Raw genomic sequence first — 27,867 nt, 5'->3', positions numbered from 1 at the left:
TGAAGATATACTCTGCCCGATCCGAAAATCGTAGTCAGTGTAGCGTGTGCGCACCTACATAAAGTTTGTCTCTATCGCTTTAGTTTACGAACGGTGTTGTTCTGTGTGTGTTCAGTGATTTTCGACTGACTCTAAGGTAATTATTATAACTTTTTAATTAAGTTTAATTAACATTTAAATTACTTTAATATTTATATTTTATTTTTTCAATTTTAATATTGAAACCCGATTTTTTAATTTTTTTTACAAGCGGACCGATAGGATTATAGGGGAGCACTTATCGCATTTTTTGGTCAAATCAGACGTTCTCGCACTTATCGAGAATAATTATTAAAATTGAATTAAATAATTCAAAGTAGAATATAATATGACAGTTTAAATTTTTTACTTACGTTATATCCTCTTTGGATCATTTTAGTGATATTTCGTATAAATCATGATTGGAGAATGCCATAATGTCCAATTTTATAGACTAGAATCAAACCGAGGTCCCTTATAATAGCATTCTTAAGCTTAAAACAAACAGCCATGAGGGTTCCGAATAGGCAATGTTTCAAAAGCTTGCTACAAATTCAAACCCGGTTTTTTTAGTGTTTACATATACAACAGTTGGCATCGTAAATAATACGAATTATATTTACACACATTCTCTCAAATGATTTCATTATTTAATATTTACAATTTTATTTACGAATAAAATTGTAGTACATTGTAGTTAATATTGGACAGTTTAATTTATGATAAGCTTGCAGATAATATAATTAGTACTTATATGTGCAATAGTATGTTTTTAACAAAAATAAAACAGTTTGAATTTACTTAAGCAAATTATTTAGTCAAATCGATAAGAATATTAAGTAAAATAAACTATGTAAAACGATTCTTACATATATATAATCATAATTGAAAAATATGTGGGAACATTTAATAATGTAGAATTAACCTATTTATTTATACAGGGTTATAGATTAGGTATAAAAGCCTTAATTGGATATATCCCTATTCCAAAATCAATGATATGATAATATAATAAAAAAGAGTTTTAAAAATTCATGTCGATACATATTAAAATTAATTAATGTTTATTATCTGTCTTTGGAAACAGTAATTTTAAAAGTTATTAGCTCATCGCATACCAATGGAGTTTCTGGGTGATAATTTTATACAAATTGATTGTAAATAAGTGTTAAAGTATGAAAGCTTTTTGCTAACAAACGAGCTTTCATTCTTTTAAAGTTTTTACACCTGTAACCAATCAACCTGTATATGTAATATATTTTACTTACAAACAAAGAAAATAGCATTGTGATAATTTTTTTGATTTTTATGTTTAATGAAACACAATTTTTTTTTTGTTCTAATACATCCATAAACATCTTTTTTTAAATTTTCTTTTGACATAAAATATATCTAGCTATAAAATCATTAAAAAAATGTTTATTACCAATAATACAGTGTAAATCTAAATAAATCGAAAGAAAAAAATATAGAATATTAATTACATTCTTCTATCGAAAACTTACAACATATTTATAAAATCGAGGTTTCAAAGACCAAATCGATTGAAAAAAAATATCATCGTCCAGCCTATAGACACTTACTATAAGAGATAGGCTTACCCCAAACATATCTGGAGATATACCATAATCACCACGATTGGCAGGAGAGTTGGTGATTACAGTGTGGTATTCTGGTACGCAGAGGACGCTCCTGCCTATCCTCTGGAAACTTATTTGTAAGAAGTGACAACCCTATATAATTAATGTACAAAGTATGAGTTATATAAGGTAATATCTCGAGAATCGAACTGGCGACCTATGATAGCAAACTTTACTGTCCTCTATCACTGAGCTAACACTGCTCAAAAATATACTAACTGTAAATTGTTTTTGAGCGATAGAACATTTTATAAATGAATTGATTTAACGTTTCCATTAGGAACCTTTGAGAGAGTGATCATAAATAAAAATCCAATTTGATTTATTGTGAATTCTTTTCACTTAGCTTTCTTTAAAGTTGAATAATGTATTAATAATATAGAGGAAATTATTTTGATAAAATATCTTGCAAATTTATTACTATAACGCCCTAAAGTGTAAAATGATATGCATGTATATAAGAATTAAAAATAAAGAAATTGCGATAACTTTATTCTAGGCTCCATGAAATCTTTCTCTTATATATGTAATTTAGAAACAATATTATACAATAAGTTTGAACAGTTTTAAAAATAAACTCGTAAAATATTCTACAATAGAATAAAATATTTTTTTAACACTACGTAATGTATTATCCTCAAATACTTTATTAAGCATTTGATAAAATTTCAAAAGGTATTCCAATAAACCGGATTTGCGGTAAATTCTCCTCAGATGAGGACGTGTTTTAAACCAGCGGAGCTTTATTTAAATTTGAAGTATGTACTTATAGATGTGTTCAATTTTATTATAGACTCCTTCAAATTATGCTCTTCTAGTGTTCCTCTCATTACGTACAAAAGTAGTTAATATAAATAAATCGAAAATATGAAAACAATGCAATTATTAAATATTTTTAAATTTTAATGCTTGGTAGATAAAACTCATATATTATAATGTATTTGTTTCGTTAAATACATACACGATGCTATAAAATATGTTTCATATGTTTTAATATATTACTTACATGGTCTCTCATCTCCATCTAAAGGTTGTCTGGTAGAGATCGTCTTGCGCGATAAGACCGTTTCTTTTACCTTTATATGAATGGGTTTTTTTTATATAGTTATTTATTTATTCATTTTTATATAGTTATTAGCAGTTAGCAGAATTTGTATTTAAACTTAAAATGAAATAGAATTACCTTAACTAAATATTTATTTAAATAAAAATTTGAAAAAGAAAATTAAACGGATTATATTTTTTTTAAAATTATGTTGTCTAAATGCCTGATGTCAAGCATAGTCTTGGTGTCGGTATTTTGTGCTATTCGCTGCAGATGTGTACATTGTAATATTTTTAACCGCTGCTATGTTCACTGGTTTCGTTTCGTAGATTTTACCTTCAGATATTCCCATAAAAAACCCATGGAGTTATGGCCCTTCCGTTTCCCCAGGGGATTTCACTAAAATAACTCATAAATTTTTCAGGGAAGAAATCACGAACAAGCGCTATAGTTTCTCTAGCCCTGTGAGGTGTGGCACCATCTTGATGAAACCACGTATGCGAGCTATAATATGTTCTATTAATAATGGCATAAAATATATGCCACTGAGACGAAAAATTTTGTGTGATGATCGAATCTGCAAAAAAAACATTAATATTTTCTATTCTATTTCTGTCCAATCGCGCTCTTCTAGCATTGTACTTATGATACAAGTGAATAATGGTATCGATATATTAATAAATTTAATCGATATTCATTTTGAAACTTATCAGTGTTGTTCTTTTGCGTTTAATCTGCAGTCAATGATCCGCTAGCGCATTACGACTTAGATCATCGCTTCACCGAGACCGAGTTAAAAATAAATCGTTTGCACCTAAACACTAGATGATCTAATACTAAACATTCCTTCAATATCCACGTATTATTTGTATAACCCTCTTGTAATTTAGAACGTTATTTATGTTTCTTACACTGTACATTAATACAATATGTAACGTTAATGTATATTTTAGTGTCACTAAAACGGAAATGTATTGCGACGCAAATAGTAAATACGTTTTGTAAATAATATTGCAAATACCATGGTAAAATACATTGTTTGAAAATCGTTTGGCAATAGTGTAAGTTATATTAAATTTGAATGTTTATATTAGAACCTGAAAAACAAATAAAACGGTTAAAAGTCATCGAACAATGGCACCGATATATATACTATAGTCGTCTTTGCACATAGACGCCCACTGAAAGACATTGACCCCCCTCCCCTCCCACATATATCTAGGGGATGATATACCCACATATAATCACCACACGCTAAGCGGGTTGGCGATCGCAGTGTGGTATTATGGTACAAAGAGGAAGCTGCTACCCTTCTTCTGGAAACTTGTTTGTAAGCAGTGAAAGTCCTATATAATTAATCCATAGTGTCTATAATATGAGATCGTACCCTGGGAATTGAACCCGCGACTAGCGATTTACTCTCAGTCATCTACTGGGCAACTTCTGTTTAAACAAGTATATACAATTATAACACTTAAAATATTCAAAGTAAAATTATAAAAAAAAAAACAAACACAATATGTGCTTTTTTTAAAGAAGAAATTAAAATAAACATTTTTTTACTTGACCTGAACTGTAGTGTCTGAATATATATTAGGGGGACCGGAATGTAATGTCGCTTCATTTAGTTAAATTCACACGACTGCATTTTTAACAAGTTTCTATTTCTAATCAACAATATATTCACCTTCGTTGTAAACAACCTTTTGCTATCTAGTTTACAAATTTTCAATGCCAGAGCGGTAAAAATCATTTGGTTTTTCTGTAGAATATGTTTACAGAAACGACATTACTTTCCGGTCAGCCCAATACTAATTGACAACAAATTAGCCATACATTCACTTCTCTACTTTATAAACAATAACATGTATAATTTTTATTTTAATAATATATATTTATTTTACCTTTTGCCATCTAGTATATAAATTTTCAACGCTGGAACGGTAAAAATCAACCGGTTTTTCGGTAATGTCCACAGAAATACATATATATATATATATATATATGTAAATATATATGTGTGTGTGTGTGTGTGTGTGTGTACGTCATGTACTAAACATGTAGAAGACATGAGATTATAGATAATGATAAAAGACAAAAAATAAAATATTGCTCAAAATTTTAATACTGCAAGTTCTTCTGTACATAATTTAGCAAACTAGTTTATATTTCATCTATGAAATTATTTAATTATGCTAAAAAATAATCACTTATTGCAATTATGAATGCATTGACATTTTGTTTATTTCATGTTTACTGTTTTGAATTAAAATTAAAAGAACGTATTTGATAATTATTATTTTAGTTAAAACCTGTTTTCTAATTAGCAATAGATAAGAACAATTACACAGAACCCGTCATTCTTTTTATGATTCTCTTTTTATTTTTTATATTTACGTACATCTGTCGTAAACCTTTTTGACATTTCAAAAGTATTTTAATTATACTACTATTTATAATAAATATTAAATTTAAGTATTTACAAAATTAGGATTACTATCACATTTTTATAATAGTCCATTTGGTATGAAATATATATTTTTACTTGCTATATCAACAGACTTCGTAATGTCAAAAGTTAACGTACCGTTGCAGTTAAAGAATTAACAAAAAAAATTAATTATGTGATACTCTCTGGTAAAAACAATACAGTGTTTTTAGAGCAATCACATTATTTATCGATTTTTTAATTATATACTTAGCAATAGTTTTAAAAATAATCTGTTTGTATTTATTTTTATAACTTTTATATAATCGTTCTATGGGAAACGACAGGTTTTATTGAGTTATATTTTAACACGGTTTTATTTGATTTTGATCGACGTCAAACTGAAGAAAAAATTAAAAAATAACCAACTATCAAGAATCATTTTTTTAACGACTACAGGCAAACCTAAGTTATAGTTAGTTGGAGGCTGTTCCATACCTTGGCTGCTTGCACTATAAAAGCTATATCAAAATCCTTATCAGTTGAAGAAATCTGTTTTGCGTTTTTTAGTATAGAAAAGATATTATTTTTGACGACGGTGTATTTTCAATGTTAAACAGTACATCGCCATTTTATTAATTTATTAATAGTCTCATAGACATACCAAATCGTACATACATATACAAACACATATACATTTATTAATAAATATTTATATTTATATCGACTGTTCTGTAATATATTTTTCTTCATAAAACCTTTCTCTAAATAAATGTACATTAAATTAGTATATATTGATAATAATAAATAAAGAGAGTTAATAACGTAGGATTATGTTACTAGTAAAGGCGATTGTAAAGTGACCGAGCCTATTGAATTAGCAATTTAAAGTGACAATAGGCAAGCCACATAACGGGAGAAACAAGAAACAGGTAGACTGATGATCTTGTTAAAGTCATCACAAAGCGTACGTTGCAGGCTGTTTTCTATCGATCTTATTGGAAATATTCAGGAGAGGCTTATATCCAGCTGTTGAATTCAGTTGAAATTAAAGGTTGGGAACCTACGATTTATACAAACAAAGGTTTTGTATTAACAGCTGTATAAATCTCATAGGAGGTAAATAAGCATCATACGATCGACGTGTTCAGATAATTGCAAAGGATCGTAAATATTAACTTCGGTTCGTTTAGCCGACGCAGAAATAATAATGTCAGGTAATAAAGAATTCCGAACAGAATACAGAATTCTTACAAGATTTTATCTCGGTGTTATAAACCTAAAGAATGTCTTTTTATCTTATTAATATATTAGCAGGTTTATGTAACAACTAGATGATACTTTGCTTCTTGTGAATGTAAAAAATCTTGAGTCAAGTTTTATACCTAGAAAAGACTGTAGTTTGGAAATATACATTTTTAATAAAGCCTTTTATTTCCATTCCTCATTTTACAATTGAAATATTAATAGTAATCTTTCTATCGCTTTTAGATTCCGTTTAAATGAGTAAAAAGTTTTTTCAGTACTTATTTCTTTTTACAAAATTATTGTTAATTCTTTTTCGTTTTTCTTGTTTTATCTAAACGACTTGTTTCTTTTTATATTTCTAATACACAATATTAGCGCTCCGTTACTAGAATAGAGAGCCTTAAAGCACCTTAAAACTGTTATATTCTATCTTTATTGTATTTTATACAACTAAAAATTTATTGTATTTTCGTATCTTATTTGTATTATCTAGTTTGTATATGTGCCATCTATTTTTTATTAGAAGGCATTTGGCACATTTATATTCTATTCCTTAAGATTGACAAGTTATTTTATTTCCAAATAAATTTAGTATAAATCTAATTTATGCACAAAATACTTCTTTACGTTGGACTGGTCGCAACAGTGTTTGTCGCATTGTTGCAAGGATCAGCCGTTCTTGGCTAGAGCTCTGAGAGCTGTTATGATATATACTAACATACCAGCAAAAATACATGTTTTAGTTAGTAATATAAATATCAGTTACATTTACTATATTATTAAATAATATTCTCTATTTCAGATATCTCTGACAAAATGGAACCATTGACAGTGGACGTTGTACATTTCTACCCGAAGGAGAATGCGCAAACGCATAACACAATGAAGTGAGTAATGTAACGTGTTTAAGGTTTTGTTACTTATAATGATGCGGGTAGGGAAATTAACAACCTTTTGTGAAAGAATCCGATTTCTCGTCGCGTGTTTTGTTAGTTTCATGATGGGTAAAAATGTCATCACAAATATGTAAAATGTGATGATGATTACAATCTGATGATGAACGAAGGTATCACAAATGGCTTTTTATAAATAAATAAATAATTTTTCACAAAATTCTCGAAAGTTTTTAAAACATTTTTTTTGAATTTTAAATGGACGTACTAGAAATACACTATCTCTGATAACAAATTTTACTTAGTATTAGATTGTAAAATAAGGTTTTCAAGCTATGTATTTACAATCGTTTCAACCTATAGAAGCCTACTGCAGGACATAGGCCTCCATTAAAGGTAGCTATGGGAGAGTATACGACAATCGCCACCCTTTTTAGTCGGAGTAGCGATTGTAGTGTGGTATTCTGGTACGCAGATGACACTGCTGCCCTTCCTCTGGAAACTTGTTCATAAACAGTTGCAATCCTATATAATTAATGTACAAAGTGTGAATTAAGTAAGATTGTATCTCGGTAATCGAACCCGCGATACACGATCGCATATCTCAGTCCTCGTCCGCTACGCTACCACTGAACTATGATCATTGAGATTATGTAGTGTGATTAAAAATACAAATAGTTTTTGTACTTTAAGAAATTAAAAGTTACCTTAACATTAATCTAAAACTGAATCTCTAGTGCAGAAGGAAGTTTTTACCTTTGATTATCTCGCAAATTCATTTCGTTCGGAAACTGACTTCTTGAAAAAACTCATAGAGTCAAATATACAAGTAAATAACGATGAAGTCAGTATAAAAAGTTTGAAATTATTCTTTAAACAGATTCGAAGTAGTGAACGAAGAAAATCCCTCAGTAACTATTGTGAGACGTGGACAGCCCTTCAACGGTGTGGTGCGTTTCACCAGACCCTTCGACGATAATGAAGACATTGTTCAGCTAATCTTCACATTGGGTATTTATAACTATATATTCCATTTGTTTCAATCTCAAACTCTTTATTCCGCAGTTATTCAAGCTATAATCTTTTTAAAAGCAATTGATTTAGTTTAACTTTTTTATAACATCTCTGTCATAAACAGTTATATTGTATTATTAAGTTATATTTATAAACATACACGATTTTATCGTTACTGAGTGTGGATATTTTAATGTACAGACAGGGGCGCGAAACCTTTTTTAACGTCTAATTAATTTAATTCAATCTTGATATTACGAGAAAATTCAATTAAAAACAATAGTATTGATTATTTTCAAAGAAATAATGCAATTACTAATTAAGAAAATAAAATTAAAACCCGAAATGAAGGTCATAAATTTGATATATTATATTTATAATAGATTTCTGGTAAATATTGGAATAAATCGGAGAAGTAAAAATAGTCGCTCTACATGTCTTGTATTCTATTATTAAGTATAGCTACTAATAGTGTTTAATTATTAGAAGTTGTGTTATATATACTGAAGTTAAAAAATCGTAACAAGGTATTAAAATAAAGTTTATTTCGACAGGAGACAAACCCCAAATGGACACACAAGGCGCTATATTTCTTCACAGAGATGCGATACCAGACAAACATTCATGGTGCGCTAAGATCTTGGACATACAGGGTGATACAATCTCATTTGAGGTAAGTGTTATTATCTTGTACTTGCTGTCCCCCGCAGAGCAAACTTAATGTCCCAACGCCTCTGATGAGAGCAATTTTGTAAAATCCAAATCCGTATTCCGACGAAATAACAAGGTCCTTTTTCTATCTAATGGAAGGAAGTCTAGTGTTGCATTTGCCGGTCTGTGGCCTCCCACCATAAACCTCAAGCAACGGCCATCTGCTCGCTATATGACCTGACCACTGCCACTTCGAACTGCCAATTGGCAGTACCCAACATCGCCTTTCAATTGTTTACAGATCTTCTCATTCCTGATTCAAACTACACTTACAATACATTAATTTAAGTTACTTAACTATTGAAGCACATTTAGTATTTTCACTAGTTTAGATATAAAAGATTTATATGTGAAATACGTAAATTTATTTTAAAATATAACACATTATGTCATTATTTTAAACACACATGAAAAACGCGAACAAAGAATTTATCTCCATAAATCTAAAAAGCTTAAAAAATATACACGAATGTTATTCTTATCAGTTCAAATGACACGAAACAAATCTACCGCGTACTGCAACTTTACAAATGTCAAACGAGTTGCACTTTGATATAGAACAAAATAAGGAACTAGGCGTGCTTTGAAAACTTAATTATGCTTAACGATTGCTTGCCTTCCCGCATCAAAAGGTCAAGATCAAGGATTTTACAAATTAAAATTATATATTTTCGTGTACATATTTATACATCTGTTATCCTAAAGTTATGACATTACTTAAAATGTACTTTTACGTTTGTTAAGTTTAATTAAAGTATAGTAAGTGTATACGAGACTTAGACTTGCGATAGAAAACGCGGGTTCAGTTCGCGGTACAAACTTATAAAATTCACACTTTGTGCATTAATTATATAGAATTGCCTATGCTTGCAAACAAGCTTCAAGAGAATGGGAGACAGCGTCCTCTGCGTACCATAATATCACACCTTGATCGCCATCTAATCTGCCAAACGTGGCAAGAAAGAAAGAAAAGAAGAAAGTCCCCGCTATAGTCCAGCGGGTTACCACGTTGAAGTGCAAGCCACACATTCCGCACAGAGGTCTGCTGCCAAGGAGTTAAGGTCCTGGAGTACAAATAGCAGCATAGAAAGCTTTGTAGGTCCGTTTGTAAATCTTTGACTAAGGCCTATTTCTGGCAATAGTGGTCTCCCCTTATAGATTTCCAATAGGATCAGGTAGGTTGACCACAACCTACATCAAGCCTCTTCCGACGACCTTCGCAAGGTCATCTGTCTACCTTGTAGGTACTACGCTGCACTTGCGGTCACGCCGATGTATTGTTTTTTTTATTCTATTACTATTGTTTTCAAACCAGAAATATACGTGACATTCATCAATTCACTTTACTCCCGGCGTAGTGGACTGCACCCTGTTACATATTTTGAAGAAAACACATTCTTACTGAGGTTACACTTATACAGTGAAATAATACATTTTATGTTATTTTTTAATATTAAGAAAGCTTACAGACTAATTACAACTTAGCAAGTTATGAAAAGAGAAAAAATAAAATGAAATAAATTTGTCAATAAGCTTCTGTAGATAAATATGGTAATACCAACACCAGATCTAAATTCTCCATTAGTTAGAATAAGCAGAATGTACAAAGATCTTGACTCTAAATCGCCTGGTCTTCATGTGTTTGGTATATCGCCGTCCAAGTTTCGTTAAAAGCTATATGTATATATTTATATATATGTGTGCATGTGTGTGCTATATACGTCTTAAATAAGTAGGTCACATCACAAGTTTTACTTGTTCTAAATAATCGTGATTAATTGCATTTTGGTGCATCTACTTCGGATGTGATTTTCTCAAAAAATAAAATAAATTTATATTTAGATTAAAAGAATACCGTAAAATTTAAGTAAAAACTTACTTTTGATAGATGAAACTAAATTCATAGCTATAAAATATTCTTTAAACAGATTTTTTTCAATATTCTTTGTAGTACAAAACGAATCAACATCTAATATAGACAGACGGAAATACTGTTAAATATTATAGTACATAAATAAATTTAAAATTTATGAACATAAATTACTAAGGTAACAGGTTATTGGGTCACGCGTCGTGAATTTCGACATTCCAGTATAAATAAAAATGCTGTACACGTTTTCAATTATAGCTTTGATATGATTCAAAACTTGCCGCATTACTTCTTAAGCCTTCCGACGTTTAAATAAAGGAAGTCATTATTATTCAGAATTATATTCGATTGTAATTCATTAATATAACACGTACTTAATTGTAAAGTAGGCTGGCTAGGTTTTTTATTTTTAAAGGCGCCGCCATAATGAAAACCATAGAGTATTAAATGTTATATAAATGGTAAAGTTTCTATTAGGTTTGTATAAAAAATAATGATAATTTACACAATTATAATCGATGATTGTCTTGATTTATTAATGATAATATATTTATTTTAATAAATATTTGGGTTACCTTTTGTTTTATAACGCAAAAGGCGGATTTAATTCAAATAGGCGGCCTTTGATCGCTAAAAATGTCGTAAAAATTTTTAGATAGGCGCAACATAGATGGATTAACAAAGCAAACACAATACTACGCATTGAAGTTTTTTAAATTCATAATATGCCTGACTAGACCTGTGTTAGCTATGAATAATCAATTCGAATTTCAAACAGAACTGTCAAAATTGCGGACTTTATTGGTAACTGTCAAATCCGCAGTCTATATATAGAATGTTTTGTTTTAGGTGTAAACTTTAAAGGAGTAATCGCTTAGTTTATAGTAAATGTTTTAAAGTTTTTATATATATATACAAAAATTTTGTATAAAATAATTTTGACACTAAGGTATGTTGCAATATTTTTTTTTAATGATATTCGACAGGACAATAACTTCTGGCAGACTGTCAATACAAACAGAGCTTAATTATACAATAAATTCTGAAGAGAAATTATAGTGTTATCTGTACATAATATGTAAAAAATATTGAGATTTAAAAGTCAATAAACATTAATTTCACTATCAAAACAATTAATATTTTAAATTTTTTACGTAAAAAAATTGTATATCATATTAATTTAATTTTTAACGGTATATATTAATAATCTCTGGATTTTTTTTTCGATTATAACTTGTTATATACAGTAAAAACTCTTTATTTGCGAGATATATGTTTCATAAATATGACACGAATACAGAAACCTTGAATATTAAAAGGTAATTTATATGGGATTATAGAGGGGATACGTTCCTAGTTATCTTTCTGAACATTTTGACTAATTATCTTAAGCCTTAAACAATGGTTTGATATCTATTTCAATCCTTTTATTGTTATGTATATACTGATTAGATATGTGAATACAGGCATTAGGTCGCATTTTTAATCTGCGAACATTGAAAACACGAATGAAAGAATCGCAAATAAGAAGATTTTACTGTATAAATAATTGACAAGAATAGGTAACGTTTCATATACTAATATGTAACGTATTCTCAAATAAAATCTACGATTAAAAATATTTTCATATAAAAGTAGATAATATAAGTTTCCACAAAACGTCAAAGAATTTAAAAAATAAAACAGGTAAACATAGTTACGCATTTGGATTTTACCTCAACAGTCAGCTTGACCTCTATGCAATTACATATGTACATATATTTTGTTTTTAAACTTAGTATTCTAATTGTACTCGATTGGCAAGAGCATTAAATGATTTAAAAAGTCGTAAAATAAATTCTAGCTTGTCAAGGTCAAGATGGCGGCCGTGCAGACGATGCAATATTAATATTGATTATAAATTACCGCAAAATTGATTCTTCAATATTTAATTTCTTGTTTTTATTCTTCTAATACATAATAGTTTTTATTGAAAGCAATAATAAATGACGAGTGATTTAAGTTTTTTTTTATTCACGAATGAGGTTATAAACACGTTTGTTTGTGGAAAATCCATTGATTCTACAACATTTACATAATATTATATTTTGTATTCATGGAATTTAACAACGCAAAATTATTAACAACGTCACGTTCTTTAATAATCATAAATAATTGATAATTATTTTTTAAAAATGGACAAAATACCAAACATTACAAATTATTTTACGAATATTATATTGAAAACTTAAAAGTAAAGAGCTGAGTTTATGCTACGTTATTGAAGTTCGTACTATTATATCGTATATAAATATATATGTATTGTAGGCTAAACTATAATATAATTTATCATTTATTATAGTTTTTTTTTAATAATTTTTCAATTAATTTAACTGCAAATTGTGCAAAAAAATCGATATGAAAATTCTGTGAGAGGGAAAATTTTTCACATTGATATTCTCGCAAATCGATACATAAAAAAGAACACGAATAGACATCTGTTACCCTAATAGCTTTGAGTTTTCGAAGATAAATTTTTAAATTCGGAATTCCAATACCTTTAATATATAACATCGTTTCCCGTCAATCATTCTTCCGATTTCCATATTTGTAAAAATTTGTGCTGACGTCTCCTAAAATCCAATATTTACGTAATAAATAAATACATGACAAGAGATGGTCGCTGGACTTTACGCGTAGAGTAGGATGTCCCATCAAAGTAGACGAAATACCTTATTAGGTTCATAAGAAAGCAGGTGCAAGCCGCTTGTAACTGATCCTGTTGGAAATCTAATTGAAATTGTCCAACACTTTGACTTACGATTGTAGGTACTGAGTTCGATTTCCCGAATTCAATCTCATATAATGCGCACCTTAAGCATTAATTATATGGGATTGTCACTAGTCTACTCACAAACAAGTTTCTAGAGTGTGGGCAATATGATACCACACTGCGATCGCCAATATATATACATAGATACCCTACATATAATAGATATATTTATGTGAGGCCTATCCCTTGAAGTAGGTGTATAAGGTCTGAAACGACTAAAGTCTCTGTGTTTGGCACTAATCGGTGTAACATAACTCCTGAAGATGGCCCGTGGTGGGGTGAAACACGTGTTGAGTGATTTGACAGTGACAGTTGTGTAATTCGCAATGTTTGCCGCATACACATTTATCAGCGGACTGGTGGGCGATGCACTATGTTGCACGACTACCACTGCATGTCCGGAAGTGGCTAAATATTGGTCTTTTTCTTACGACTAAAGTCCTTCGACTAAAATGATAATGATGACGAAATATCTATTTTATTCTAGGTATCCACACCAATAACCCTGCCTGTGGGATCCTGGGCACTCCGTGTAGTAACAAGACTGAAGAGTTCTTCCGCCAGGGAAATCTACGACTTCGATCAGGATATATACATTCTCTTTAATCCATGGAACCCTGGTAAGTGTTTCTCTTTAAAAACCGATTTGTCAGATAAAAAGATCATAGCTATTTTCATTCCAGAGGTAATTTTCATTATTTCTCTAAAATGACAATATATCCTACTATTTCAATCAATTACAAGTTTTCTATTTGATTGTATGTTTCATGTTATTTCAATCTATTAAAATAAAGCGGTTATTAAATGATCTGCCCACATTTACATTTTCATTTGAAACCATATAAACAAATTAAAATCAAAACCGTCAATGTCAATTCTCAAAATTTTATAGTTTTATCATGTCTTTAGTTATTAAAGGAAAAAATCGGGTAGTAATGCGAACAGCGCAAAACAGGTCATCGTATCCGTCGTTGAGTCTGCAAGGCCTATCTATGCATTGCAGTAAGCGTCTAAAAAGAGAGACAGAGAGAGAGAGAGAGAGAGAAATAGTATTAAAAAATTATATATGTATATGCTTTTATGTCGTTCTTTATAAAATAACATCTGTTTTATTATAAAACTAGTCGGAAACAAACAGCAGATATAACTAAAGAGGTTTCACTGCTTTTTTTATTAAAAAAATATTGAAATACTTTCTAGAACCCGATAATGTTTAAGAGAAAAATGTTGTTTCTGACATTAAAATATATTTCACAGACGACCAGACATACATGGAAGATTGTCCACAGTTGCAAGAGTACGTTCTAAATGACGTGGGCAAAGTGTGGGTAGGTCCAATTAAGACCACGCGTGGGAAACCTTGGTTCTTTGGACAGTTCGACGCCGCGGTACTTCCTGCCTGTATGTTCATGTTAGACAGAGCTGAAATGCCATTCCAACAGTAAGTATAATGGAATGAAGATAATTAGGAAAAATGCCTTTTCTGTACATAAAAATGGTACATCCTATTTTAAAAGAATATATGATTTCTGGGCTATTGGTCATCATGATTTCAATTCAAATTTAGAAATTCTTTATTCAAAACACGATAGATTTATTCTTTTGTTGACGTCAAGTTCAGTCTACCGGTGGTATAAAATGTCTAAGGCTTTGCACCTGAGAAGAACAGGCGAAAAAAACTGAATAAGGCTATGTTTGTTTTAAAATATATTACAATTACATAATTTAATAAACATTGAAATAGCATGGATACGAATACACCATTCCTAAGTTATTCTATCTTATGTAAAGTCATTTAAAGATGTTGTCACTCTTTGAACAAAAACGTTCCTTGGCATTTTTTTTAAATATAGCACTTCTGTTTATTTTCTGCGATATAATTTGTTTTTATTTCTGGATCCTTAATGCATGACAATATGGATAGATGAACCTTTTCTATTTCCTCTCTTACAAGTGTGGTTCTTCTGGATTTTAAGAATCTCGGTATATGTATAATTTTTTTTTATCAGACGTGGTGATCCAGTGAAAATGGCGCGTGTTATTTCTCGCATCGTCAATTCCAACGACGACGCCGGAGTCCTCGTGGGACGTTGGGACGGAGAGTATGAAGATGGTACTGCGCCTTCGGAGTGGACCGGGTCCGTGGACATCCTGGCTCAGTACCTGGAAACTCAACAGGAGGTGCCTTATGGACAATGCTGGGTTTTCGCCGGTGTGGTCACCACGGGTAAGTCCCAATTTCAAAATATATAGTATTATTTGGTGAAATAAAATAAAACAGGCTGATTGGTTATCGATGTACAATATTTAATGAGATCACCCCTATGAAGTTCATTTATATATGTAATATATGTATATATATATAATATATGTGTGTGTATGTGAGTGTGTGCAAAAAAGATGGCCATTAATAAGGTTAATTAAATTCATCACTCAATATTATTGAGGATACAACAATTATTTAGTTTACATTTCGTGATAACCTGTGACATCGCTTACGTCGTAATTGACTTGTTAATTTTTAATGTTTCCGCTCTTATATATGTCGGCACGGACAATAAAAAATTAGTACATTTTTCTCATTGAGATAAAGTGACCTTTATTTATAACACACGAGCATTCTCAACAGACTTTGTACTCCCGACTGTGAACTGTGTTCGTTTGTAAGATCGCTTGTAACTTCGCATCTTTGACAGTTGACGCGATGCAAATTTATATTATGGTCTAACAGTCGAATCTTTAAATATTTATCGCTCACAAAAGTTATTCTATTTATTTCGCATTACAACGATAAATAAAACAATGACTTTGAAATATGTTATATTAATTTATTTGTTTTATTCGAATGCGACGTAAGGAAAACTTCTGACAGTACAGACATTGCATACTTTCTGCAGAGACAGATAGAAACCAATAATTTTAATATGTAGTAATCTGAATTTTGAAAAAGATATTGTGAAGGACAAAAGTAAAGAATGAAAGATATTGTGACGTGTGAAAGAGAGTGATAAATAAAGAAAAGACTGAAAAAAAAAATTAATATAAAGTCCCTGATCCCAAAAAGTTAGGGGTACGAGAGGCCCCTAATAGCAGGGGCCAAAAAAAAAATCTGAATTTTGAAACCGCTCTATCTAACCGTATTATCATCACGTTATTTATTATTTCTGAAACTATATCTAGTATGTACCATAGATTTATTGACAGCAAATGAGTTAAACACAGTTTTAAATTCAACTAGAAGTGTATAAATATTTTTATTATATTTAATGCGTTAATATAAACATCATCTTCCCAACAGTCTGCCGAGCGTTAGGTATTCCTTCTCGCGTGGTATCAAACCTGGTATCAGCCCACGACGCCAACAGCTCGCTGACGGTGGACAAATATTACACCGAGACCATGGAGGAATTGGATTATGATCCCAACAACCCAGAGGGCGCTGACTCAATCTGGAACTACCACGTGTGGAACGATGTTTGGATGGCGCGTCCTGATCTGCCCCCAGGTACGAATAAGGACTTTGTCATATGATCTTGATAGAGCTGACATAGTCATAATAACTATTGCGTGATTATATACAGTTCCCTTTTCTCTCTTCTGAGCATTCTAATATTAATATACTTCATGTACAAATTCAAGAGAGAGTGAGAAATCTAACCGAAAACAACTATTGACAACGGGAGCGACTTAACCTATGGGTGTGCAATGCACACTGGTGCCGCCGCCGAATAGCATCGTCTTGGACCATCATGGTACAACACCCATGTGTTAGAACCATTTCTATAAGCAGCGAAACAGAAATTCGATACATTTCGCTGACCATAAAACTGAAAACACAAGACGAAACATGAACTATTGCAGTTCGCCGCTTAGTTTCGCAACAGAGATGTGCTACAGGCATAAAAACAATGAATGTTATTCTGCCGTCATAAGAAGAATTGTCGTAACTAATACCATAACGTAAGCTATACCTACTTATATAATAGCTTGTTGGAATATGAAAAAACTTTCTTGTTACGACAGCAAAGTTAATAGTTTAAGTCGCAGGGGGAGGGGTCAAGCCTAGGGGGCGCTATGGTTTCATTACACACGGGCGCTACACGTGCTAGAGCCGCCCTTGATTGATAAGTTAAAAGAGTAATTATCGAATGCCTTGCCTGGTCCTTCTCAGTTGAATCAACATTCCAATCCTGGCAGTAGTATGTAGCATATGACACTATGTATTAATATATATTAAAGAGTATTTAATATCAATGTTTTGACGCTTCGAAGGTGGCCTAGGAAAAGCTCTTCGAAACAATATACATTTTTTTCTTTGTATTTTCTGTGAAACTCGCTACAACCTCCAACACCTGGACACTTCGAGTTTCCGCCGCGGATCAGTTAATTTACTGACAACTGATATCATTTTTAATTAAGGTTACGGAGGCTGGCAAGCGATCGACGCAACTCCTCAAGAAACCTCATCCGGACTCTACCAGTGCGGCCCGGCACCGTTAGAAGCTATCAAGCAAGGAGTCATCGGATTGGGTTACGACGTGGAGTTCATGCTGGCTTCAGTCAACGCGGATTTGATGCGATGGAGGCAGGACCCTGATTCGGAGACAGGGTTCGCCATGGTCGACACGAATAACTACCAGTAAGTAATAGTCTGTCACTAGTCAAGCCATTTGGCTCTCGTTGCGGAACTTCATCGAGCAAATCATCCAGTCAGTCAGTAAATTCCTGAGAAAACAGTTGAGTATGAAGTCTGGCCGAAGCGCTTTTATAGAGATTTTGGACGTTTAGGAAGTTTTGAGGAATTTAAAAAAAAATTTACACTTCATGTAATAAGTTATCATTTTGTGAGCTAATGTGTACAGTATTCATTCCAGTATAATGTCTCTAAATTATCATGATATAGATTTAAAAAGTCGATCGAACAAACATATACTCAGGCTGTATAACAATGTGTCCATCATGCGGTGGTAGCGATATCACGTCACACGAACTCGCGCGTGTATTACACGGACGAGAATCAAGACGTGATCGCAGGATTCATCGATTTAGCGAATACGGCAACTGCCACATAAATCCTGGCGAACAATCTGAGGAAAGCAATATGGAGTAGGGATCAGGAAGTGGTTGTGATATATTAAGAGACATATTTTTTTACTTAAACATGAAAAAACGTGACCAAAAAAACCACGGAAATAACAAACGTTAATGTAAAACAAAGTCACGAACGTTAATCTCTGAGGAACATCGATCCTAATAATAATAAAATAAAATTAAAAACGCTTATATAAACAAACCGAAAAAATCTAATTATAGTGTGAAAGGTTTTTTAGTTTAAAATAAAAATTGACAATGAATTATCCTACTATTGTGTTAAGAATATTGTCAAAGTAATCACCAAGAAAAATCGTTACAGTTGATGGATTCTTCAAAGTGTACGGATCGTTTGGATTCTCATAGTTGTAAGTTGAAGGATGCTATTTCAATAGGGCTGAATCTGATTCTAATTACTATCAAATTGGATTCTTCTGGCGACCTGCTCATGACGTATTTTGATTAAAATTTAATATTCGAATATGTTTATTTCTCAGTAATTGATTTTGCTGTATTGTTAATTAAAGACTCCTTAATAAATTACATTTAAATCAAACATATAGAATGTCGATATACTTCATAGTAATTAATATCTTTGTTAATCGTCAAAACGGGCACAATAAGCCGTCATTTGCTAGTGTATAAGAAATAAATGTATATAAAGTCAATTATTAAATATTTACATTCACTATAGCATCGGGCGTATGGTACTCACGAAGAAACCCTTCGTGTTCGACCCGCTGGGTGATGAAGATCGGCAAGACATCACCGCCGAGTACAAGCACAGGGAGGGCACGGCATCCGAGAGATTGGCGCTCATGAATGGAGTACGATATTCTGAGAGGGCTAAGAGGTGAGATCATCTTCATCATTTTACTTAAAGAACATCTACAACTACTAGACGTAGGCCTCCCCCATATATTTCCAATAGGTCCTGCTGGTGAGATAATGAATGGAAAATTAAAACTGCCTGTTCCCGTATTCTCCCCTTTGATGACATTTACACATACAATGTCAAAGATCCGATATGCGATGGTGTGAGTCAATGACAAAACGGACCAGTTCACATAGTGTCATACATTTTCTACCTAAAGAATAACTCTTCTTCTGTTCTACGATCCTCTTACGGTCCTATGACGGTCATGGTATAGTACATTGCAGTGGCTAGAGTTCTTAAAGCGAACCCGAAGGACGGTAACACAAAATGTTCTTTGCCAACCTCTGGAACATGCTTTGGTACAGCCTCGGAGATAACTGTACGTTTGGAAGATTCCGTACACCTTATTACATACTACGAGCGATACACAATAGGACCTTATGTTGTGTGGATATTATTAATAATCAATTCTGTTTAAATATACAAATCTATCATCATGTAAAACCACAATTAAAAAACATAAATGACATAAATAAAAGTAAGAGTAAAATGAACGTTAATTAAACAGTGACCGTAAATGTTATTTTTTTAATTAAAATCATCAAAAGTTCCCATAACTGTGCGACGCTTTTGTTATGGTTCCGTAGGAACGAAATGATTATATTGGCATCGATCAATACTCGCGGGTTAGTCGATAGAATTTGAAGGTTCAAGTGGCAGCGACAACATTATTTGAACTCCAATGTGATTCGATAATATACAATAGTTTCAGGATATTTATTACAACTGTTTTCTCTCATTCGTCAGGTACTACGCGATAGCTGGCAATCTCAGTAACGACATAACGTTCAAGCTTCGTGACATCGACACAGTGCCGATCGGCAGAGATTTCAGGATCACCGTCGACATTGAAAACACCGCCAATGAGGTTAGAAAGACAATATTTGTTTTAAAAAACTGAAAACACAATTTATTTGAATAACAAAATTAATAGTTTTGTTATCCGTCTAGATAAGTGTCTTTCAAATTTTTTTGAGCCAAGCCTCACTTTAGTCTTTCCAGAAATCTTATGCCATCTCTAGCCACTTATTTAATTTGTATAATATTTTTTTCATTAAAAAATTGTTCACTTCAAGAACTTAAATGATAGGTTTTAAGAAGAAATCATTAAGAAATTTTAATGAAATACAGTAAAAAAATTTTCAATACATATAATGAAAAAATTCATATTCAAATTCAAATTACAAATACATTTTTGGCGGACCACAGATAAAGTAACACTTATATTAATAATTTACAAAACTTTATTAATAATAAACATTATTTCATAAACAAATTTTAATGCAAAATAAAGGAACCGAAAAAGGAATTTACTTAATATTTTGAAATATAACTAAATGTTCAAAAGATATAGTATATTACCAGGCATTTGATTTGGCACTTCTATCACAATTAACAATCTGTCAGAGAACTGTGGGGTTAAGACAACGCTTTACAAAACCGAACAATCGATTGTTACTGTCTTACTCTTCTGCCCTATGGGCCAAAACACATGCTGGCTAATATAATATAATTCATTAGGATAATATTTCATCTCTCGCTATTCAGGGTCGTAACATAAAGGCGGCGCTTTCCGCAACGAGCGTGTTCTATAACGGTGTTAAATCGGAACTCGTAAAGAAGGTAGAAGGAAAATTATACGTGGGCCCTGGAAAACGTAAGTTTTTTTTTGTAATCTCTAATAATAACTGATTTTTTTTTTCAGATTCTCCTCCAAAATTATATATACTAATAGATAATACATATTGTGTTATTTACGATGGCGTAAATGCTTAAATAGTAAATGAAATTCAAAAAGTATATTTAGCTGTCCAAAGAGACGTCGTAAAAAGATGATTGAAAACAACCACCATAGTAAAGTGGATTCTGAAGTTGGAGCGTAGCGCGAAATACAAATGGCCGCTTGGACCTTGTTAAGGTCGCTGAAAAACTGGATATAGAACGCTTTCTAATGGTCCTATTGTAAATCTAACATGGAGGCCAATGTTCAGCAGTAGACGCCCCATGGTTTAAATGGTGATGATGATGTAAACATGAAATTGATGTCGTTTCAGTACATAGAAACTCACTGCAAGGCATTTGCCTCTTCCAAATATATATATGATATGGGAGGAACAAATCATGATCGCCACGTTTGGCGATCATAATTTGTCCAGTGGCGATCCAGTACATTAAATGCACTAAGTATGAATTACTTGTAACATTGTTTTCCGGGAATAGGGTGGGCTACCTCTGTACGATTTGAAATTGATGCGTAATAGTTTGTTTCTATTATTTTTAGTCGAGGACATATAGCCGACAGATTTATTATCGACACACATATTGCCGAAGTGTCAAGTTTTTGACCCACTAGCGACATCATCATTTATTTGTTTTGTCGTTTAATATTTCTATATTTTTGTTAATATATATAAATATATATATATATATATATATATATATATATATATAAATATATATATACTTTAATAACATATGTTTATGAAACTTTTTAAAATACCAGGCGAGCAAGTGAGCATTCTAGTGAAGGCGGATGACTATATGCCAAAACTGGTTGAGTACTGCAACATGAAGATATCGGCTATGGCGATTGTCGATGAAAGCAAACAGTCGTGGGCCGACGACGACGACTTCCAAGTCCTCAAACCTAACATTAATATCAAGGTAAGAACGTCTGTGCGTTTTATATTTGCAAAAGGACACTAAGTCACACAGGATATAATTAATAGTAGAAGTAAAATAGTTAAAGGATTGAATGCATACCTCTATTTTTTTAAATTAATATATGACACACTCTATCCAAAAAGCAACGGTTGCAACGATAATAAATTACCCAATAATTGTAAAATAGTCTCTGCAGACTTTTTACTGCCAGAAGTTATTTGCGTGTCTCATTCCGATATAAAAAATAAAAAAATAAAACATGTGCCAGAGTGTTCACTTTATGCAGTTTAATTAAGAAATGGTGTAAAAGCTTCAAAGATTTTTGCTGTCAAATGAGGTATATATTCACCCCTTCAGAGTTTACACTAATTTCGAAACGGCCTATATAATTTTTTTTCTCGTATTTAAGAAAACATGAAAACAAATTTGGCCAAAATGATAAACCTCTACAAATAAAAACAGGTCTTTATTTTTAATTTATATTGGTTATCTTCACGGAAGTTTTAAATAAAACAGACAGTAAAAAATTGTTTTGATAACATCGATTCAAAACACAATGGGTTGTTTAAAGTGTGAAAATAAGCTCGCGTTTCGTATCTTAATTTGAATTTGTCATAATATGGCAATATTGTTATTTGCAGTTCAACGATGATCTGATCTTGGACCAGCCTGGCGTGGTGGTATTATCCTTTGTGAACCCCCTGGGTAAAGCTCTCACGGGATGCGAGTTTCGGCTGACGTCGTCTGGCATCGCTGGACGTACGTTCAAAGTCGCCGCCCCTGATGCTGCACCACATGGTCTCGTCACGGCAGAGTTACCAGTTCAGCCCAAGGTATGTAGTTGCCACGTTAAAACACTCCATAAATATAAAGATTCATGCCTATCGAAAAACTGTTAACGTACAGGCTACGAAAAAAGTTAGTTATACATTGGCCTCCCCCATAAATATATAGGGTAAAACAGGGTAATGGGGGTCACTTAAGCGAGAAATCAAATAAAAATTAATTATAAAACAAAATATTTATTGCAACCGCCTTTAAATATAATATAACTAATATACTATTAATTGAGATCAGTTTCAATCACTTTGGCAATCAACTTTGAAAATTATTCAAGTTTAAAAAAAAAACAGATTTGACTCCCATTGCACCGATATGCGGGTAATGGTGGTCACCCTGGGGGCAATCAGAGTCAATGAAAATCTAGCACATATCACAGACATAACCTTGAGCTGAGTCCCACCCGGTGCATTCCGAGTGAGCCCATAGACCACATGAGGTACATCTGAACCATATCTCATTGTTTCTGCCGAAATCGTTGCATACTGGGCACTTGTTTACCACATCTTTTAGCTCATCATCCTCATCATGCTGGCACAAATCGTTAGTACCAACATCAGATACAGAGGTTTCATTCGATTCTTGAAGTATTTGACGCTTTACCTTTTCATGAGTCTTCTTCACCACTTTACTTTTTTTCCCTGACCTTTACCTTTCCATTTCTTATTTTCTTTCTGTGTTTCTCCTTTTTTCTTTTCTTTCTTATTTTCTTTTTCTACAAGGTTTTCTTTCAATGGCGTTGAAGTTAAAAGTGTTGCATGTTGTTTTTTTCGGCATTGTCTTGTATTAATAATACGTGTCTTCTCTGGTAACTTGATTAAATCATGCAATGTAATTTGACTTGAAGTGCTAGGATCTGATGGGTTAATCGCAGACACTGACTGTTTTGGTGTGCTCGGTACTATGGGATGAAATTCTTTTGATGTGCTCGGAACTGGTGATTATGATTCTTTTGATACATGATCATTCGTGGGAAATGGGAGTCACCCGACTCTCATTACCCACTTCTATACAAATTAGAAAAAAATGAATGAAAATAAAACTGTAACATATTAACACGCTAAGAACTGCACATCACAATTTTGAATGTCTAACTAAGCACGTGTGAATGTCTTAATCGTATACTGCAAATTATTCGACACTTACCTTTTAATTTACATTGACGAAAAATTAGATCAGTGGAGCGAAAAAACAAAATACTGCCATATCTCAGAAGTGCGGGCGCCAACTGGTGCGAGACTTTCGAGGCAGCGCCTGGGGGCCAGGGCAGGGTAGAGGACCTCATTTACGAGTCGCTCTCGTGTACTGTTTTGTGGATGTGCGGGTGATTCTCATTACCCACTGACTCTCATTACCCTACTCTCCCCTAATAAGACAAGTTGGACCTTGTCTGTAGTTTTGACTCCACAACCTTAAGGCTCTGCGGCAGTCTGTTCTGCCTGCTACGTAACCCTCACTTTCGTTCATCTACGGTTCTCCCCATTCCTGATTCGATGAAGTAAGCATATGCTTCTTCATGTCTCGTTATGTGAATGCGTGCTTGCCAATGTGTCCCGTATTGAAACCACGTTTCTATTCCATTCATCATTGCTAACACACATTGGACGTAGACTTTCCTCGTCTTTCTTACGTTGGATTCTCATCGTTCTTCCAAGCTGAGCCAACAATAAATTTTCTTTCTTCTTCTTTCATTCTTATTGTTTTGAGGGATATTGAACAATTATATGATAATACATTTAAACGCATTCTATCCGCAGAAACTGGGCGCAATAAGCTTCGTTGCAACTTTCAAATCGGCAGAACTGAAGGACATCAATGGAGCGAACACAGCTGAAGTCCTCGAGGGATAATAATGTTTATAAATCCTTAAAACTGTAAATTGCATGACACGAAATTCTTTATTATTTCGTACATTTATTTAACCTTAATGTATTTTATATGTAACTTTGTATATAAAATGTAATTATTTAGTATTATTTGCATACATTTAAAATGTTTATTTACCTATGTTATTAATTATAACCGATACTCATATAATATTGTTCTAAACGTAGATCTGGCTTTCAAATATGGAACAATGTACCAGTGACATTTATATAAAAAGTTAGAATTAAGTCGTTATGAGATTGTATTTTTTTAATGAGATTATATTTTTGTAGTGCATGTAAATGTTAATTTATAGCGAAAAGAAAAACACTTTTTTTATTTCAAATGTAAAATCCCTTAGACCAGTGTTACCAACCCACAGGAAGGCAATATGGAAAAGGACTCGACACGAGTTTAACTCTTTCGTTTTAATATAAAAATTATGCACATTTTTTAATTATTTCTCTCCGTCTTATTTTCGGGACAGGGATATACACCCTCCTACTTTCACCTTCCCCCTCTCATTCTTCACAATTTCTCTCTTTCATATTTTCTATCATTCAGCATACAGCATTCACCCACATTACATTTACGCATAGTCTCCCATTCCTCGCCGCACTCCTGTTACACGGTTTTGTTTTACCTAATCACGTCACCCATCACTCTGAAACAAAACCGCAAATTATGTATGTTATATAGGGGACAAAAATTTTTAATATAAAAAACAAACAAGGTTGGGAAACACTGTCTTAGACCAGGGGTCGCCAACCTTTTGATTCGGAGTAGCCAAAAATTACAATTTACAAAATTTCAGTTTTAATTAGCCACAAAAATTTTTCCTCTCAACTATAAATAGTATTTGTATAAATAATCTATTAATTCATAAGAAAAACTATTTGTTCTAATATTATATACTTTCGCGAGGTAACGCCTGAATCTATTAGATACAATCTTATATAATTTACACTTTGTGTATTAATTACAGGATTGTCGTTTTTCATAAACAAGTTCCCATTGGATGGTAGCGTTCTCTGCGTACAAGAATAGCGAACTGCGATCGCCAGTCCATCTGCCAAGCGTAGCGATTATGTTATATCCCCCATAGATAACTTTGGGTGTGGCCTATGTCTATGGGATGATACGACAGCGAATAGGGAAAGAAAGAATTCCCTTCAACTAAACTTATGTATAAGTACACGGTAAATATATAAGTAGTCTATTATAATTTACTTTTGTTATATGTACATACATATATGTGTATAAGTATTGTTTATTTTAGCCGTGGACTTGGCCTTACCATTGTAACAAATCTCACCGGGAAATGAGTGATAACGAAACGCGTGCGAGAATAAAATGATACACGTGAGCATTCAAAACAAAAATTTATTTCAAATTTCATGCAATGTACAAGTTCACACTAGACAGATATATCAACTGAATGTACTTAAATAACACAAAAACACAAAATCGCACAAACAATGTACTGAATTCATGAGCAAACGTAATGAATGATTACAATCGAGTTTACAATGGTAACTATATTGATTTATTTATAGGTTATCCCATAAATCAACGTCGATCGTAAATTTGATGACTCAAAAAAATATTAAAAGGTCTTATACTTGAAGATATAGATTGCTTCAAACAACATATCAATCATAATTAAAATATTGAAGAGAAACCACATTTTTTGATGTAAAGCATTGATTTCCTGCTCTATTAAAACATACGTCGACATAACTCATTTGTTTATTATTTTGCGACTAATTACAGATGATAAAATAACATAAAAATAATACACGTATTTTTTTAAATTATCGTATTTTAACAACATTTGTAAAAATATAAATGTATTTATTTTAAAACGGTCGATTAGTGTAGAATGTAGTAATTTTACTTTTATACTCAGGTCATGACACTATTAATTATTACGTTTTTAACATAAGCGTAACTTACATCAAAGAGAGAAAAAAAATGAAAATTTCAAAGTTAGTCATATGACGTTGATTTATGGGACAATATGTATATGTAGATAAAAAATCTTAAAGCAACAGAAACTCAGAATTCAAAACTGGCTTATATATAATCTTGGTCATAGTCATTAATGAATTAAATCGAAGTGTTCTACTTATTCAAGTTTCATCTTTTGTAAATTCGACTGAAATAGATTGAAGTTATATATTCTTAGGCCAATATACCATGCATATAACAATATGCCAGTGTATATCGAAGTAAATTAAAAAAAAAAAACATAGTTTCCTATCACCTTTCAACATAAGCCACTTAAATAAAATGCGTATATGTCAGTGATCGAATATTCTGGATGAATTTTTCTTTTATGTGTTGGATAAATACAGAAAGCACTTTTGTGTTGAAAATATCTCAGCAATTGCACAAGTGAGACAACCGTCTGTCGAGCGTTTGGTATTCCTTGTCGCGTGGTTTGAAACCATGTCACCAACAGCTCGCAGATGGTGGATAAATATTATACCGAAACCATGGAGGAATTGTATTATGACCACAATAACCTAGATGGCGCTGACTCCATCTAAAACTACCAGGTGTGGAACGATGTTGGGATGGCGCTTCCAGTAAAGCTTTAAAAATTTTACACCTTTAAATGATCATCCTGTATATTATCTAATGCTATATAGTGACCATGAAATAAATGAAGGTATATAGGAAGAATGTAATAAATGAAAAAAGCCAAAGGAAGCAAAACACTAATGATAATCATTTTTCTCAAGTGAGCACAGCCTTTGAAAGTGAAACATTTTTATGTTCAAGCGA

General features: G+C 32.2%; 1 protein-coding gene across 1 annotated transcript; it reads left to right on the top strand.

Annotated features, from left to right (window-relative positions):
* The first annotated feature begins 47 nt into the window (after positions 1-47).
* LOC137921453 (hemocyte protein-glutamine gamma-glutamyltransferase-like) lies at positions 48-25,153 on the top strand. Its single transcript, XM_068764218.1, has 15 exons — positions 48-136; positions 7,182-7,266; positions 8,153-8,283; positions 8,841-8,959; positions 14,167-14,299; positions 14,937-15,120; positions 15,689-15,906; positions 16,978-17,184; positions 18,099-18,318; positions 19,465-19,623; positions 20,455-20,575; positions 21,256-21,364; positions 22,211-22,371; positions 23,013-23,204; positions 24,969-25,153. The coding sequence occupies exons 2-15, from the start codon at positions 7,196-7,198 to the stop codon at positions 25,059-25,061; spliced, it is 2,118 nt and encodes a 705-aa protein (XP_068620319.1). The 5' UTR covers positions 48-136; positions 7,182-7,195; the 3' UTR covers positions 25,062-25,153.
* Positions 25,154-27,867: the final 2,714 nt, after the last annotated feature.

The sequence above is a fragment of the Battus philenor genome, unplaced genomic scaffold (assembly GCF_028537555.1).
Source record: "Battus philenor isolate CCGP_79_NKW_IND1 unplaced genomic scaffold, ilBatPhil1.0.hap1 SCAF_19, whole genome shotgun sequence".
Classification (NCBI taxonomy): domain Eukaryota; kingdom Metazoa; phylum Arthropoda; class Insecta; order Lepidoptera; family Papilionidae; genus Battus; species Battus philenor.
The sequence above is the reverse complement of the archived record's forward strand: the minus strand, read 5'-3'. Positions and strand labels throughout refer to the sequence as shown.

Excerpts from the sequence above, each read along its gene's own strand:
- LOC137921453 (XM_068764218.1), top strand. The coding sequence starts at position 7,196 with ATGGAACCATTGACAGTGGACGTTGTACATTTCTACCCGAAGGAGAAT. Across the intron at positions 8,960-14,166 it reads GTGATACAATCTCATTTGAG|GTATCCACACCAATAACCCT; the intron begins GTAAGTGTTATT and ends ATTTTATTCTAG. Across the intron at positions 15,907-16,977 it reads CGCCGGTGTGGTCACCACGG|TCTGCCGAGCGTTAGGTATT; the intron begins GTAAGTCCCAAT and ends TCTTCCCAACAG.